Raw genomic sequence first — 16,834 nt, forward strand, 5'->3', positions numbered from 1 at the left:
TTTTAGTTTGCTCTTTTATAAATTTTCAGTTACACTAAACAATTCTATATTGAAGGTACATCGTTCAAACTGCTACCGCTTACGGCTGATTGTTTAGGTGATAATGCAGTGGGTGTTGTGCTAGTTGTTGTTGTAGATGGTGATGGTGTTGTAGTAGGTTTGGTTGATAGCTCTGATGTAGATCTTGGCAATACCTCTTTTGGATCTCCCCGGATGTCATCTCCTTCATCTAGACTATCTCCTGTCATTAACGTTGGCTCCTCTGAAGATACAGTATCGGCTGTTGATCCAGGCACCACAGCATGCTGCCCCTCCTGTGCTTCCTCCGCTTCCTCTGCCTCTTCCTCCACTTGCTCTGTTCCAATCTCAATGCTATCATCTCTGGGTCTGTTTCCTTCCACTAACCAACGACTACAAATGATGCGATTGTGTTTGTGTAAGTTGACGAGGCTCAGTTGTGGTAGATCGGCCCTATATTCCATTAGGGAATAATTATACTTACATTATCCTTGGTGTAGCGAGCCATTTCTTTCCTTGGCTTACTGGATCACGAGGCCATACATCTTCAAAAAAGTAATAGATATGTCCAACCAATACACCGAGTATATCGCCTGTAGGTATTTGGCCTCCCAAACACAATGAAAATATCAACAGAACCCATGGTAAATAGGGGGCTGTGAATACGAGTAATCCCAGGAAATTCAAGCGAACATATGGATTTCTTCTAGCCCAAATGTAAACCATGGTAAATGAGAGAGCGGATCCCATAAAAGGCAGAGAAGCAAATGGTACTATGATCTATTATGTGATAATAGTCTTGAGTTACATGCTGTGTACAACATCAAACTTTTTGAATACTGTACGGATATAACGAGTAGTACACTTGCCGAGAACACCATGAGCCATACATAATCCGCTGGTTTGTTTCTGAAAAAGCCCTCTTCCATCATCCTGCTGTACCTTGCTCTATTTGCTCTTCTTGTTAGCTACTTATATCTCACTCGATGCTTCAAGCACTTACAGAAAGAATATATGAAAGCCAAAATCTATTGATAAAGGGCCAAAATAGAAGAAGTTTGTGATTAATCGCCACCACTAGTGCATTATACACATGTGAGTCAATATTTTGCTGTCAATCTCTAGCATCATTGCATGCTTACCTGAAAATCGTGAGCGATGCTCTCGTAGTTCAACCATAATTGCAGAGGGTGTATAAAGCCGAGTTGCTAAAAAAAAAAGCTGTTTAGGTACAAGCTGTTGCTGCGTACATTAAGACGCATTTACCACTGCAATACTAGTACAACAAGCAGCAGAAACATATATTCTTGTGATAGGTGGTATCTCTGTGAACCATGTCTCTAGAGGATTTGGCATATTATATATAATCTGAGCAAGTTGATAGTGAAGAAAGACACATTTATGTGAAATTGCTGGCTAGAATCCATTGGACTACATGCTTAACAGCTTGTGACTACTGGAGATGCTTATGCAAAATGAAATTAACAATGGTACTTCGGCAGGAATCATCGTATTATTGATAAATTATACTATATGAAGCACAAAGAGTAGTAATAAATCTTGCTATTTACAAATCAAAGTTGAAAGCTTGTAATGATACTCTGTCCGATTAACACAATGTGCTAAACAGTGTTCAGGGACAGCTTTGTTGGAGGTGCCCACTGTTGTTGAATCGCTAATGAACATGCTAACACATCAAAATCATAAATCGCATTCAGACAACATGAAATACATGGGGTATTTAGATATTAGAATAACCTTTGTTGCTACGATGCACTGAAAGTAAGTCTTTGCCATTGAATTTGTTGCTCTTTTAGGGAACACTTTCTGATCAAAAAATAAGTAATTTTCTCAGCTACATCATATTATGAGTAACAATCCATAGTGTATGTAGATAGAGCAAGTATACAGCTTATTTACTACTACTTGTTGTTGATGGTTTTGCTGTTGATTTGAATTGAGTGTTACACTCCATGAGACTTTACGCATCATTGGCTTGATCTGCCAACAGACGAAGTATATTAAAAAAGGCGAAATTCAGTTGCTGGCTGCACAAGGTACGTTTTAACACAACCAGGTTCTCAAGAGAATGGATTAAGTATGTACAGCGTGGTGTTAATTACCAGTTAATACAAATGAAGAAACGATGAACAGGGTGTTGGAGCACCTTGTAGTTATCACCACTTGACCGTAACTTGCTTCCTCGTTGTCGTTTAACAGAGGGTCAAACTTGTACTGTGCATTTTATCAGTGAACGGTAATGAAAGAGACTCGGCCGTTTCACGCCCTATGTTGATATTGAAGTTTTAACATCAAGGTCATTCTCTTCCCGCTTCCACGAGCAGGTATATATACAGACGGATTTTTAGTTGCTACGTTGGTTGTCAATTGTAATGAAATAGCCATCCAAACGCAACTTAATTGAAAACCAAAGTTCATCAAATAGCACTCATTCAAATTCATGCTATTTGGATCTATTAATGAAAGTGCTCAAATGTACATAAAAAAAACCATTTAAAAATACTAAAGTAAAGATGCATGCTTATATCGCACATCGTGTGAATGAATCACTCCTGATCACAGTGTATTCAATCACATCCATGATGGTCGTAATAAGTGATGTTATCTTTATCCAAATAAAATCAAATCAATAACAAGCATATTCAAATATGACAGCTATGCCCTGCTGCCATAGTTGCACAATATCCCAGATAAAGGGTTCCATACTCCAATAACAAACATCACACTTTAAACCATCAAGGTTACTCAAATCGACCCTTATGTCCAGTGCTCTTGCATTGATTACCACTTTAAATCAAACATCAACAACATTTGCCAGATATCGCAATAGCAGAACCTATTGCTCTCTATCATCACTAATCCTACAAGCTAGTTGCAAATGTATAAATACTCTTCTTTTTTTACTCAATTCCAGGATCTCCAGTTCATTTTATACACAAATAAAATACAGTTGATTTCTATTGTATTTTACTATTGCTTTATTTTTTTTGTGAAATCTATTTAAACCTAATTTCACTGCAATGAATATCTGTTTAATCGATCTAGATATATAATTTTGTTGTTTGTTCCCCACATTGCGTTGACGCCGACTTAGTTTGTCTGATGCTATCAGCTATTTCTCAATAATTATGAAGAATGTCCAGCATCGTGGATAGATTTTAAGTCTAGCTTCACGGCTAGATATGGCATCTCTGTTGTGAACTGCCATCAAAAAGGTCCTGCTAACTAACCTTATAAGCATCTCATTCAGTCTAAGGAAGTTATTAGATCCAAATTTGCACAATATCATTGACGCTCAAGTTATGAAATTACTGTCTTTGCGCATTTCAAAAAGAGAGATCTGAGCCATAGAATCAGAATAAAAGCGTCGATCGCTTAGGTGTTGGGTTTCGTACAATGCAGAACATCAAAGATATCAGACAGAGCTTTAATTTATTTACTTCTTTAGCAACACAGCCTACTACGCCTTATTTGTAGGTCAAATTTTGCCCAAATTTAGTCATTTTGAAGCACGAATAACTCATGCTACAAAGCGTTGTAGACGCTTGGAAGTGCACCAAACGTTTCTTCTCGGCCACGCTTTACTTGCTGATGCTTTATCTCAAATTTTTTTGGGTCATTGCAAATCCATAAAAATTCTTATTTTTTTCATGTGTACTAGTAAGGGAAAATTCTTGAAAATCAAACAATCGCGTTTTTCACCCCAAAAATGAAGACTTTTCCTAAGATACATATGAGATCAAATTGATCGTAAAGACGTAATGCAATATTAGAAACTCTTTCTATGAGATTTTCCCATGTGAAATTTCGACATTTTCGCAAAAAACATGCTTTCATACTTTTGCAAATTGCTCATTATTTTCGGTGTGAAAGCTGAATATAATGAGCACCATTCGATGCAGCTTTTTTAGTTCTGTAAAGTTATATTAGAAAGCTGGGTGTGATAATGACAGTTTTCATAGTCAAATTTTGTAAAAACGTTTAAAAGATGTCAGATCAAGACAAGTTTGAGCACGAAAATACCCACTGCACAAATTTATATTAAACTACCGCAATTAGGGCTGCCGCGACAGAAGACTGAGACCAAATCTACTGGCCGTGACGTCGAATAGGACGCCCTCTCATTCTTCCATACCCCCGTTTTTTTCTCTTTTTTTGCAAAGCGCGTTTAGTATCAAACCATGGTGGTCTTGAAAACCATTTGATTGATAATAACGCTATATCTTCTGATAGCACTGTCGTTTACTGTTAGAAGCACTTTATAATGCTTCTTTAAAGTGGAATATATTAGGTACCATTCAATAACGAGCACTGGAATGCGTAGAATTTATATTAATAACTGTACTTGTTTATTAGGCTTTGATGGTTCTTTTGTCTGTTTGACGTGGGTAATGCTGCCATTACTTCTCTGCTATCTCTGCTGTCTGCTTCTTTGGTTTATTATGTCTGCTTGTTGCTTCTTTGGTCTTTGTGTGGTCTCTGGTGTCGTTCATTCTTCGGTTTTTCTATGGCGCTGGTATTGCTGCTGCTGCTAATCTGGTCTTTCCTGGTCTACTGTATTTGGTGCACGCTCGTTCTCTGGTTCATATCCGGTGATTGCGTAATATCTGGTCTATCTGTGGTGGTGATAAGTGGTAAGTAACTTCTTTGGTCTTTGTCTGCTCTCTGCTGATGGCGTTCGTTCTTTAGTTTGTCTATGGTACTGGTGTTGCTGCTGCTAATTTGGTCTTTTCTGATCTACTATACTTGGTGCATGCTCGTTCTCTGGTCTGTCTCCGGTGATTGCCTATACTCGTATGATGGTCTATCTGTGGCTGTGGTAAGTGGTAAGTATCTTCTTTCTTCTGGTCGCAATGATATAAAACTTCTTTGAACGCTTATATCATTGCTTCCTTTTTCGTGATAAAGCATTCATGATGTTTGCCTTGTTGCGCTTTTTCTGCTTCTTTTTCTTTTGTTGGTAGTGTTTCCTCTGTAATTTTACATGAAACAACATTAGTCATTTTGTTGTATCGCAAGCTTATAATACCACTGTTGCTTTTGCAGTTGTGTGTATTTGTGTCATGTTGCTTTACATCCGACTATTACTAGCATGCGCGTTGCTCATGTATGCATTTTTCTTGCAACAGCAACGAGCTTTTTTGAACATCTTTGATGTTGTGTTTGCTATGCTTTTCTTTGACTCGCTTCGTGTGAGTCTTCCTTTTTTGCCTACAAACGACTATACTCCTAGTAGTATGTTCTTTTCTTTTATTATTATTCTTATGTTTCTTTGAAGCATACCTTTTTTTACGTTGTGTGGATGTGCCTATCCCTGAAGCTCAACAAGACTTTGTCCGAGGCTAGGAGGTAGATAGGCTGCCTCCACTTGGTTATCGCTACTTACTTTAGTGATGATTGAGAGTCTCAACGCCAGAATTTAAAAGCTAGGTGGTGTAAGTAAGGCATGCTCTAGCACCTGGGGGAAATTTGATGATAGCAACCGCTATATTGCTATATATAACGGAGCTTAAAATTTTGCCTCACATCAAAACAGGGGGAAACCCTCGCAAAATTTTTTTTAGCTCAGCGGAGTTTTCAAGCAATCTGATTGGCTAAGAGGTTGAAGCAACGAAGATCTACAACTAGTTGATTTCCGTTTGATTTCCTATTGATCTCCCATTGATCTCTTATTAAACTGTCATTATCATGATGCTGTCTTTGTAATAAAAGGGTATTCCAGTTGGTACAATCTATGTCCTTCTTTATTCATCATCAGTAATAAGATAAGGTGGTACAGTTGCTTGATCTAGCATCTATTAAACAGTTTCATGTGATGAATGTCTTTCAAATGTATTATATTATGGGGAGGTTATACCGTATAAGAACAGTGTTGTTTACGATGTTGCTACGACGACAGTATTTATTCAGGTTAGTTGCAAGAGCTGCTGCTCCAATGTTACTAAATTGATGAGCGAGTTTTGTTAACCTTCAGCAGTATTCATCAATATCAAACGGGGTAAACTGCAGTAGTTAAATTGATTATGTCTCTGGAGCAGCATTTCGTATTTTGATTATAATAGCACATGGCTTGACAGAGAGAATTCAAGCCGCCAATAAAACTTTGAAGCCCTTAATCAAATCTTGATCAGTTTTTTGCACTAGCGCATGCATCAGGTACAGATGTATTATTCTGAACATCTGTTGCTGATGATACCCACATCAACATAAAACAATTGAATGATAACACGCAGGTAATGTTCATATGCATAATTTTACCGAGCTGGACCGAAATACAAAGCAGAGCTTGTGTATATGGGGTTTACCAAGAAGGGAGTCTGGGTTGTAATGAGGGAAATCAGTGAATAAAAATCAAACAAAATGCCCTCCTTAAATTCATGTGGCTCGTACATTCGTTTCTCTCCCTCTTTCTTTCTCATTATTTCACTTTCTACTTTACACATGTCTGACATTGGCAGCGATACTCAAGTGTCCCCCTCTGTTCTTATAAAGAGTATGTTGCTATCGTTCATCATTGCAACAGGCTCAACTCACTTTCTCTAAATGATAGACATTGTAGAGGATCTATTTTCCTACAACACCATCAAAAGAAAGCGCATTTTGGAGTACTATTTTTTTGAAAACGCCTCATTATCATCACCCATTATGAGCACAGAGGGAGTCCTGAATATACAATAGTAAATATAGCATTATGGAGTTGCTAGCTCATGAATTCAAGTTTGACGCTTCATCCCTAGTGTATACACTGTTTGGCAAGCCATGAACAGAACAGAGCCGCAAATCAACAACATTGTATTTGATGGGTAATACAGCACACAATTATTAATTAATTTCACATGAATAACCCACTTGTTTTATATACAACAGACACACAGCCGTTGTACATTTAACACAAAACATTTCGCCATGTATATTTCCTTCATTCATTCATCTCCAAGTGCCCGCCATCACAACGCTTCATTTCAAAGAGACAGATCAAGACAGTGGATTATTGAAAATATACAGACAAGAAGATAGCTGGACTTTGGAAGGTGTGTGTGATTGCGTGTATATCCCAAGAATCACATGTATTTAGACAACAACAATGATTTTAGGCTTACTCCAATCTGTACCACTTATATCATTTTGGTATGACCATGTTCTTCGTTTAATTATGGGCAAGATTGTCACTGCTACAGGTGATTTACTCGATGCAGCTATACAACAAGCGGAGAAGATGACGGTGCGTGGCCAAGAGATTCAACGCATTGGACGCGATTTAGCAATTGAGAACATGGAGAAGCTGGATGAGTACAAATCTGATCTGCATGAAAATTACCTGAAAGGAATCCGAAATTGGAGAGAGTCTTGTTCGTTGGAGGATATAGATGATATAAGCGATCCCCCTCTACATTCTTCTTATCGGGCGAAAGAATACGGTGGTAGAGGGAGTCTGCATCATATGACTGTCGATGATGTAGACTGATGCGCTTGTGTTTATTTCAACTATTTATTGGCTAATAAATCATGACATGATACTCTAGCATCATTGAAGAACCAACAACATTTTGGTACAAATGAATCTTTAATGCACTATGGGTACCTATGCGTTTCCATGGCTACGAAAGCATTCCGAATTGTCTAACCGTAGTAAACGCGCTCCACCTTGCGATTATTATCAATGAACACATTCAGCCGATCAAGACGATAGTCTCTAGTCATGATGGCCCCAGGAGGTAAAACACGATGATAAGAGGGCAGGTCCTTAATCCTTACAACCTGCATAGGTTTCATGGTTAGCTTGACACTGCATGATTTCTTATAGAAGAACATTTTTACCTCATCGTTGTTCAGCGTATGTTCGGCATCATCTTCCAAGAGAATCTTACCGACAAGTTTTTGTTCCCATTCGGCTATGTTATTGCTTGATTCCTCCATTGTATGTGTGTGTTTGTTGGAAAGCTAAAAGAGGAGGGCAGAAAAAGGACCTGAATGCCAATTTTATAGTGTAAAAGACAATTTGCTCTTGACCATTTTGGATGGAATTCCCGGGACATTAGCCTTGAAACAACGCCCTAATGTCAGATGAGAGAGATCTGGTCGTCCTCAAACCTAACATTATGCTAAACTACAAACAAATGCAGATGAGGGTACTCGAGATCTTATTGAATTTGACATGTAAATCAAAGTGTTTATGGTATTAATGGTGATTTCGTTGCTTGCACTATGGATCCTCAATAGCATGTGCATCTACATGTTCAAATGTCAAACTCGAGCTACAATCCTTGTTCTGGTATTCTTCTTACAGTATTCAAATCTGCTGTAGCCACAGCAAATCCCAGGAAAACATCATAGGAGCAAGTGGGAAGGACATGATCCATAATCTATTGTAGTTGTAATTGAGAGCAATGATACACTCAAGACTCTCGAGTGCTTCACAATGAAATGTCACATCCATGTGCTACGGATAAGCATCAAAAGGAAAGATCCAATCAGTCCCCACAGCTCCAACGCTTTCATCCCTTTTTCTCACATTTCTCCAATCAACTACTACCTGAAAAGGATGTTAGTAATTGCCGGACAATTGACTCAAAGTAGAGTCGATGAACGTGACGTCAAGTAAAATAGGTTAAATTGGAAAAGATGGACGCATTATCAAGTAACTGTTTTTCTTCTGCAACTCCATACCTTTTACATGTCCACCTATATAGACGCTCGGACAAGCAGCACGCCCAACACCAACTCATTTTTGTATCAGAACCATCCACCATCATCACCTGTTGCTAGCAATACTCATCTTGGTCAACAGCAGCATTCAGAGCACCATCATTATCCACAGCAACAATTGCAGCAGCAGCAGCAGCAGCAGCAACAGCCATCTCAGCAGCAGCAGACTATGGATGACAAGTCGAATGAGATACACTACAGCAATGACCATGACATGCTAGTGGATTACCTGGTCTCTCCCAAACCTTCTCCTAGCCGTACTCTTCAGCCTAATCTATCTGATGAGATGAACGGCAACAATGATATTACGAAGCGTCGATCTTCCTCCTCCTCAACTTCATCCATTGCACTGAAGCCTATCAAGCTTGCTACAGACATGAACAACAGCAAAGAGCACATATTGAAAAGAGATCCGTTTCAACTGAAATCCAATTGTAACGCTAGTGGCAACGCAAACAATGCATCAACAGCAGCAGCAGCAGCAGCAACTGCGCCTACGTCGTTAGCCATGTCCCCCAAATCAGCCAAGCACTATGAAAAGAGGAAGAGCAACAAACTATACAAACGAGAGAAGCTCAGAGAGGCTAAAAGCGAATACGAGGAGCATATTGAAGAGTACGTTCATCAGCTAACCATCGGTTGTCAGCAAATGGATTGCAGAAATAAGTTTTGTGCTTCAGGTCGAGGTAAGCTATACATAAAAGGCAATTTATCGCTTTTATAGTCTAATGAAGCCATGCTGGTATAGGTGGAATTATAAGTTTGCAACCACAGGCAGCCCTCATTATGGCTATTCAGCTTGCTTCCATGCCTGGCTCCAGACTATGTGATCACAGGAAGGGGTCAAATATCAATTTTGAGGATCACTCATTCAGCGTTGATCCAGCTCAACAGAAAACAAAGCCGTTTTTGCAGTCTTTATTTACATCAACTCCGTTCTCTGGAGTACTACAGCACTCATCGCACCACGAAGTACAGCGACAACAGCAGCACCAGAAAAGATCAAAACAGCAGCATAAGCCCAAGTTGAGAAAAGAGTTGTTTTCCAGTGCAAAGCATTGGGCTACTGATTTCTGGAAGCTGTTTAGTCATTTTAGCAGCAGCCATAACGATTCTGATGACGAATGCGATGAGGAGTACGAAGACACAGATGAAGCAATAGCAGACGAGATGGATTCTACACAGCAAGCAGTAGTTGAAATGCAACGCCCTGGTCACAGCGATGAAAGCTACTATCAATTGGACTACGATGACTACAGATTGTCTGACGGTGGTGACGAGAGCTGCGGTGGTTGGTCGAGCCAAGAGGGTATGCTCTTGGCGATTTCTCCCTTGGCTGTGAATCTGGATTCAGCAGTGGAACACTTGCACAGAGCCATTGTCACTCAATCCATTTCTGAACATAAAATGGATACGTGGTGTCGATCTGTATTTCAAAGCTGGGAAGGCATAGGCAACAGCTTTCTCGTCGCTCAGAGTCAGTTCAGCATCCCTCCACTGCAACACAAGGACATTTCTTTTATCCATCTGGACGAATTGACGAGATTCTATCAGATGGTGATTCATCAGGAGCAGGAGAAGGATGCCAACAAGCGAAAGAAGAACCCTCGCCAAGTGCGCATCATGGAAGCCATTTCAGACAGCTTTGAAACCTTGTTGGATCGCATGGCCTTGAATGTGGAAGCACTCGCAGATTTCCAGGTAATGGAAGACGCTGAGTTGTACCATATCCGCATGATGATGGAATGGTGTCGCTCCATGATGGCTGTCATTCAGTGGGTCATTTGCTGCAAGGAAAAGAAGCAAAAGGAGGAGCAAGATGGACTCGCTGCTTTGGTTGCTAAACTGGATGATATTTCAACAAACCAAAAAAGAGCAGCCTCCATCGCATCCACAAGCCAGATTATTTTGACACAAAAGCTGATTCAGGTGCTCAGCAAGATTGCATACAAAAACAAGTCGATTATCAAGAAGATCATGCAGCATATGCTTGCAAGGTAAGTTGAGAGACGTCGCCTGTATTTTATCTATTGCCAACCAATCCACGCTTTACACAGCCTGGATCCCACTCGCATGGAATACATTGTGCATGATTTACAGCAATATCTGCTGGATCATTTCCACACTGGACCTTACAAGCACGGGTTGGAAGACACTGTAATCATGACTATGAAATGCCTCGAATTGGTATATCAAAGCAGCATGAAAAATCCTAGCCATCCAATCATCCCTCCCTCCACATTCTACAGCGCTGAAATCTGCAAAAAGCTCAATATCAAAAACGAATACAGAATCTGGAAACGTGTATTACTATACGGAGAAGGCAGGCATTCGACCTTGATTTCACGCCAAGGAGAAACCGAGCATCAGCGCAGATCCAGACTCTTTATGACCACCACATCTACGTCCGCCATGTTACCGTACCCATTTGAAAACGAGTATCAGTTTTCTTGGTTCAGTTATCCCTTTTTGCTGCCTCCTGCCATCAAACGAAAAGTGGTCTTGATCGATGCCATGTCGCAAATGTCATTAGAATACGAAGATGCCTGCGTCAATCATACACTCGTTGTTCATGCTCAAAAGCTGCTTTCCGAAGCTCCTGGCATGCTCAAAAACTTGGAGACCAATCTTCGCAGTGCAACGTGTCCTTACTTGCTGCTGGAAATTCGTCGTGAGCATTTTGTGGATGATACGTTGAGTCAAATGTCTCGCAAATGGAGTGATCTCAAGAAGCCCCTTAAAGTCAAGTTTGTCGACGGCGGTGAGGTAGGCATGGACCAAGGCGGTGTGCAGAAGGAGTTCTTTGGCGTCCTGTTTGAACAACTAGTGTCGCCTGATGTGGGTCTGTTTATACAGGATGAGACAACCCGTCTCTGCTGGATTCGGTCCGTGTTGACATACGATGTCCGCATGTATGAAATGGTCGGTATTATGATGGGCCTTTCCATTTACAATGGTGTGATGATGAACCTACAGTTCCCGAAGGTCCTATGGAAGATATTGGTGATGCCAAACGAGGCGCTGATCGATGCGATGGCTGAGAGACGTCAACTATTCACGCTGGATGATCTGGAGGAAGGTTGGCCTGCACTGGGAAGTGGGCTGCGTCAATTGCTTCAATGGGACGATGGTGAAGTGGAAGATATTTTTTGCCGAGACTATGAGATTTCAATGGACGTTTTTGGACAAGGCATTGTCACCACATCATTGATGCCAAACAAGGAGGATCCTGTTGTGCCTGTCACCAATAGCAATAGAGAAGCTTACGTACAGGATTATTGCACCTATTTCATGTACACTGCTCAGAAGGAGCAACTGCTGGCGATGCGTCGAGGACTGTGGAGTGTCATTGGTAGTAGAGCACTGAACTTGTGCACAGCCGAGGAACTGGAAATGGTGGCGTGTGGTCATCGTCAAGGGCCAGATGCATTAGATCTTAATATGGTCGAGCTTGAAAATGTGGCAGAATATGATGATGGCTATAGTGTAGATCATCCTACCATCAGGTAAGCACTCCATTCGCGTGTATGTATAAGTGTTGTTAAACAACAAAACTAGGCAATTTTGGTCTGTTGTTCATCACGATTTAACAAATGAGCAAAAGAAGAAGCTACTACTGTTTGTCACTGCAAGTGATCGTGTACCAGTTGGTGGACTGAAAGAACTGACGTTTTATATTCAGAGAAATGGACCCGACAGTGAAAGGTAAGTGCTTGCAAGATGGTAGTTCATTAAACTTTTTACTCATATATATATATATATATATATATGTCACAATAGATTACCTACAGCGCTTACGTGCTTCAGTCGCCTGTTGCTTCCAGAATATAGATCTCGACAAATTTTGCGCGATAGATTGGTAACAGCAATCGAGAATACCAAAGGCTTTGGTCTTGTATAATACTTTTAACATTCAAATCACTTCATTTTCTATACATATGCATTCTCCTCTCTCACCACTTTATGTCTGTTTCCTTATTTTTTTTTTTATTGTTTCTTTTGTAAAATATATTCCTTATTGATATCTGTCGAGTTTTTACCTTACATGTTTTGTCAAATTTCAAATATCTACCGTTGAGGCATAGGAAAGCTAAACTGAAGGCTGTTTGCACAAACAATAATATATGCATACAGGTGGCCATTTGCTCGTGCCAACATGTAATACTTGGTTAGCAATGATATAAATTGCGTGATCCTGAAACTGAGTGGTTTCTTGACATTTGCAAGTAATGCATTAAATTCTTGACTTTTAATGCCTAACTCAAAGATCCATTCGCCGAGAACTACCAGATTGGCATCCCTTGCTCAAATGCTATATACCTTGATTCAAAAGCATGCCATCTCGTTCAATTTGCCTTCATCATGAAACAATGGTATTGTCATGGATGACATTTAGGTTCAGTAGAATAAATGCGCATTTAACTTCAGATTCTATTTGACAGCAGATCATCCAATTCTTATGTGAAATAAGACTGCAAAACGGATGAAACAGAGCCTCTCTTTACTGTGAATGGAATGGCCTCATTTTCGGAAACATTCATCATGAGATGAAACCTGAATGAAATAAGAAATAGCTTGATGGAATCAAGACAAAACTCAAGCAGGTTGCTATTAACTTTGTTATCTCTGTTGGCAGCATAGAATCATGTAGTGCAAGATTATGTTGTGCTACAGCATTTGCAAGTGAAGAATGCCGAAAATCAGGCAAGAATATAAAAAGAAGAATAAAAATTTTGCGTTCCGTATATTATGAGACCATAAATATTGAAGTTTTCTATTCTTTTCCTTCTTCCACTCTCTTTTCTTTCTAGTTTTGCACTCATAATATGAATACAACGACTGCCAAGAAGCCTTCCGGTTTATCTGCTGGATTAAGCCTCGACCCTTGGTCTGACGAATTAATGGCTATCTGGGTCCCCATTGCTGTCTACTGGATTCAATGCTCAATCTTTGAAATCTTGATGAGACTTGAGATCCCATTTTTCGAGAAATACCGCATTCACTCACCAGAAGACAGAAATAAGCGAAACAAGGTGGGCTTTGGTAAAGTGCTCTTGATGGTAGCACTTCAACATGTCGTTCAAATTGTGCTCGGCATCGCTCTGATGAAGAACTTGGACCCTGCTGCTGATCAAATAAAATACGATAATGCCATCAATAGATATTCCACCATTGTTCTCAATATCATGACAAATCTCGGTCAACCTAAAGACTCTGCTTTCACCATTGCAAACAACATTGCTTATTTCATCCAAAACTATATGGTACCCTGTGTCCAATTCTTCGTTGCCATGTAAGTCATACTATTGAGGGCTTATATGTCAAAACTGACATGTATCATAGGGTTATTGTAGACACTCATCAATACGTACTTCATCGCCTGGCACACACATTCACATTCATGTACAAGCACATGCACTCGCATCATCATCGCCTTTATGTCCCTTATGCTTTCGGCGCTTTGTACAATCATCCTTTGGAAGGCTTTTTGTTGGATACATGCGGTGCTGCTATTGCATTTGAAGTAACTGGCATGTCTGCAAAGATGGGCATGTGGTTCTTTACCTTTTCCACCCTCAAAACAAGTAAGTTGAACGGCAATTAGATTGAGCGTTGAATGATTGATGTTGATGCATTTCACTAGTTGGTGATCATTGTGGCTATGCTTTCCCCTGGGACCCACTTACCGTCTGTTTCGGCAACAATGTCAATTACCATGATATCCATCATCAAGCTCATGGCATCAAGACCAACTTTGCTCAACCTTTCTTCACTTTCTGGGATGTTCTTTTACATACAGAATACAATCAAGTGATGAAGGCCAAGGCTGAAGCAAAGGCTGCTAAGAACAAGGCCATTTAAAATCTCTTTTTTTTTTTGTTATACTATATCATGCATTTTTTTTTTACAGTTTAATATTCCTTTTATCTCTTTCTAATTGTCTGTGCTCACTTCCTTTTTGTTTAATTTTCTCTTTTAAAACCACACTTCTGTATAGATTCTTTATCCTTCCTTTCTGTTTATTTTTCACCAGCAAACATCTCACAAAAAACCCCAAATAAATTTAGAATTATGTTACCTTTATAGCAAGCTAAATTGAGGTAGAACAGGTCGTGCGTACGCACAAAAGACATGCCCAGGGGTTTCTTGGTGGATTCCAGCTATTTGGGATGTTTGATTGTATCACAAAAGCATAGTTGCATGATTTTTTTTAATCACTGGGTAATGTGGGTTGACTACGCCATGAAAATTTGACTCATATTTATTTGAGTCCGTGAATGCTTGCAGTTGTCCGGGTGATGATGCATGAATGTGGTCATCTTGCAAAATCGTATAAATAAGAAACAGCTGTATCCTTTGATTTTTCTCATCCCATTAATACTATACAAACTACGTAAAAACCAAATGTCTCATAACCGCCGTGATGAAGAAGCTTCTCCTTTGCTTGCTGGAGTAAGCCAACCACAAGAAGATTGCAGTCAAAAATGGAATCGTATTAGACGAGAGTATCGTGTCCATTTTGGCGCTGGCTGGATCACCACCATTGCTGTAACAGCTCTTATTACTTATTTATGGAATGCCAAAAAGGAATTCCCACCAGATATTTGCACTTCAGATCGTGAGCGAACTTCTGCTATTATTTTATCAGTGTTTTTTGGTTCATTAGGTATGTACATGGTATAAAATTTTCGTCAGCGTCATATTTCTGACCATATATAAAAAGGTGCTGATCGATTCTACCTGGGATACGTTTTGCTGGGAGCACTCAAGCTGATCACGGGTGGTTTAGGTGGTATTTGGTGGACGGTCGATTTGGTTTTGCTTGCCATGAATGCAATTACAGATAAGAACGGCTGTCGCCTTGTGTAAATATTGCAATACGATGTATATAAACGTATCGATATCAATAAATTTTTTAAATAAATTCATGCGAAATGGTGTATAACTTTCAGACGCATCCTCAATATAAGCAATCCTGATGTCTGGCATGAATTGCCTAGTACAAGTCTATGTTCTACAATATATGCAATTCAAACATGTATCGTTCGTATCCCAATAAGTGGGAGCTTGATGAAAAATTTTCGAGAAAGAAATTGTAGCCTTTACGTGTTTGGATACTGATTTATTATGTGGGCAATGGGAGCCGAGAAATAGGTATATTATTATTTAGGAAGGTGGTGTCATTGCATAGAGCTACGCTGCGATTGTTAGATTTGCCTGATAGGATATGGATTACTCCTTTTGAGCTTTTCTTGGCAAGTTTCCTGTATTTTACAATGCACTCTTCCAAATGATCCACAAAATATATTAATTTTACCAGAGAATACCCTTGTAAGTAGCCTGTAATTGTGGATTTAAAGCTTCTAAGATGTTCCGCGTCTAAATTCGTAGAAATAACTCATATGCGCGTAGGCAGCATACTTGGATTGCCTCTTACTACTCGAAAGTATGCAAAACACAGCGAAATTCAGAAGCAATCGAACAGTGATTTCTATGATTAGAGGTTGTTTTAAACCGCCAAATTAGCAACAAACAATAGCTCTCGACTAGCACTCACTTTCTGACACTGTTGCTCAATATTTTTGGGATCAAAAAATTATCGCCAAAAATCGACTCAAAGCCATGAGGGGGTACCTCATTGAAATCATGGAAAACTAAACAATCGCGTTTTTGACCTCCAAAACGAAGACTTTTACTAAGGCATACATTAAATCAAAATGTTTCTATCAATCCAAAGTAACCTTTGAAGTTTTGTTTGAACGACATTCCTAAGTAAAATCTCGACATTTTTGCCAAAAACGACATTTCATATTTTCAGAATTTACTCTATAACTTAATTCAAAACATCTCCTTTAAATAACACCATCGTATGCGGCTTGAAAAGAACTTTAATAAAGGTTAAAGAAGTGTGAGATGATCATCACAAATTATATAGTCGAATCTCGCAAAATAGCTTGACCAAGTCGCAATTAGGCCAAAAATTACCAAATCGAAAGCAAGCATTTTGGTGGAGCTTTACCCAGTTTGAGGGGTCGGCAGCTGTTGGCTGGTGGTGGCAAAACCACTGCCATGCTCTTAAGAGCCTTGA

At 39.6% G+C, this 16,834-nt stretch overlaps 6 protein-coding genes across 6 annotated transcripts; 4 read left to right on the top strand and 2 right to left on the bottom strand.

Moving 5' to 3' along the window:
• Positions 1-44: 44 nt before the first annotated feature.
• On the bottom strand, positions 45-1,374 carry ATC70_010809 (Aldedh domain-containing protein; the record flags this gene model as incomplete). The annotated part of the gene is made up of 6 exons (XM_064830015.1): positions 45-411; positions 503-798; positions 864-966; positions 1,022-1,095; positions 1,161-1,226; positions 1,285-1,374. 6 exons carry the CDS (start codon positions 1,372-1,374, stop codon positions 45-47), a joined length of 996 nt encoding a protein of 331 aa, XP_064682517.1.
• Positions 1,375-6,480: 5,106 nt separating this feature from the next.
• Positions 6,481-7,504, top strand: ATC70_010810 (uncharacterized protein; the record flags this gene model as incomplete). The annotated part of the gene is made up of 5 exons (XM_064830016.1): positions 6,481-6,532; positions 6,590-6,716; positions 6,777-6,842; positions 6,907-7,070; positions 7,134-7,504. 5 exons carry the CDS (start codon positions 6,481-6,483, stop codon positions 7,502-7,504), a joined length of 780 nt encoding a protein of 259 aa, XP_064682518.1.
• A 155-nt stretch (positions 7,505-7,659) lies between these two features.
• On the bottom strand, positions 7,660-7,956 carry ATC70_010811 (uncharacterized protein; the record flags this gene model as incomplete). Its single annotated transcript, XM_064830017.1, has 2 exons — positions 7,660-7,797; positions 7,858-7,956. 2 exons carry the CDS (start codon positions 7,954-7,956, stop codon positions 7,660-7,662), a joined length of 237 nt encoding a protein of 78 aa, XP_064682519.1.
• A 757-nt stretch (positions 7,957-8,713) lies between these two features.
• ATC70_010812 (uncharacterized protein) lies at positions 8,714-12,646 on the top strand (the record flags this gene model as incomplete). The annotated part of the gene is made up of 5 exons (XM_064830018.1): positions 8,714-9,431; positions 9,494-10,742; positions 10,803-12,251; positions 12,304-12,450; positions 12,526-12,646. 5 exons carry the CDS (start codon positions 8,714-8,716, stop codon positions 12,644-12,646), a joined length of 3,684 nt encoding a protein of 1,227 aa, XP_064682520.1.
• Positions 12,647-13,571: 925 nt separating this feature from the next.
• ATC70_010813 (uncharacterized protein) lies at positions 13,572-14,607 on the top strand (the record flags this gene model as incomplete). Its single annotated transcript, XM_064830019.1, has 3 exons — positions 13,572-14,038; positions 14,089-14,330; positions 14,390-14,607. The coding sequence occupies 3 exons, from the start codon at positions 13,572-13,574 to the stop codon at positions 14,605-14,607; spliced, it is 927 nt and encodes a 308-aa protein (XP_064682521.1).
• A 543-nt stretch (positions 14,608-15,150) lies between these two features.
• On the top strand, positions 15,151-15,615 carry ATC70_010814 (uncharacterized protein; the record flags this gene model as incomplete). Its single annotated transcript, XM_064830020.1, has 2 exons — positions 15,151-15,412; positions 15,470-15,615. 2 exons carry the CDS (start codon positions 15,151-15,153, stop codon positions 15,613-15,615), a joined length of 408 nt encoding a protein of 135 aa, XP_064682522.1.
• Between the last annotated feature and the right edge of the window lie 1,219 nt (positions 15,616-16,834).

This window comes from Mucor velutinosus, assembly GCF_035048745.1.
Source record: "Mucor velutinosus strain NIH1002 chromosome Unknown tig00001564, whole genome shotgun sequence".
Classification (NCBI taxonomy): Eukaryota; Fungi; Mucoromycota; class Mucoromycetes; order Mucorales; family Mucoraceae; genus Mucor; species Mucor velutinosus.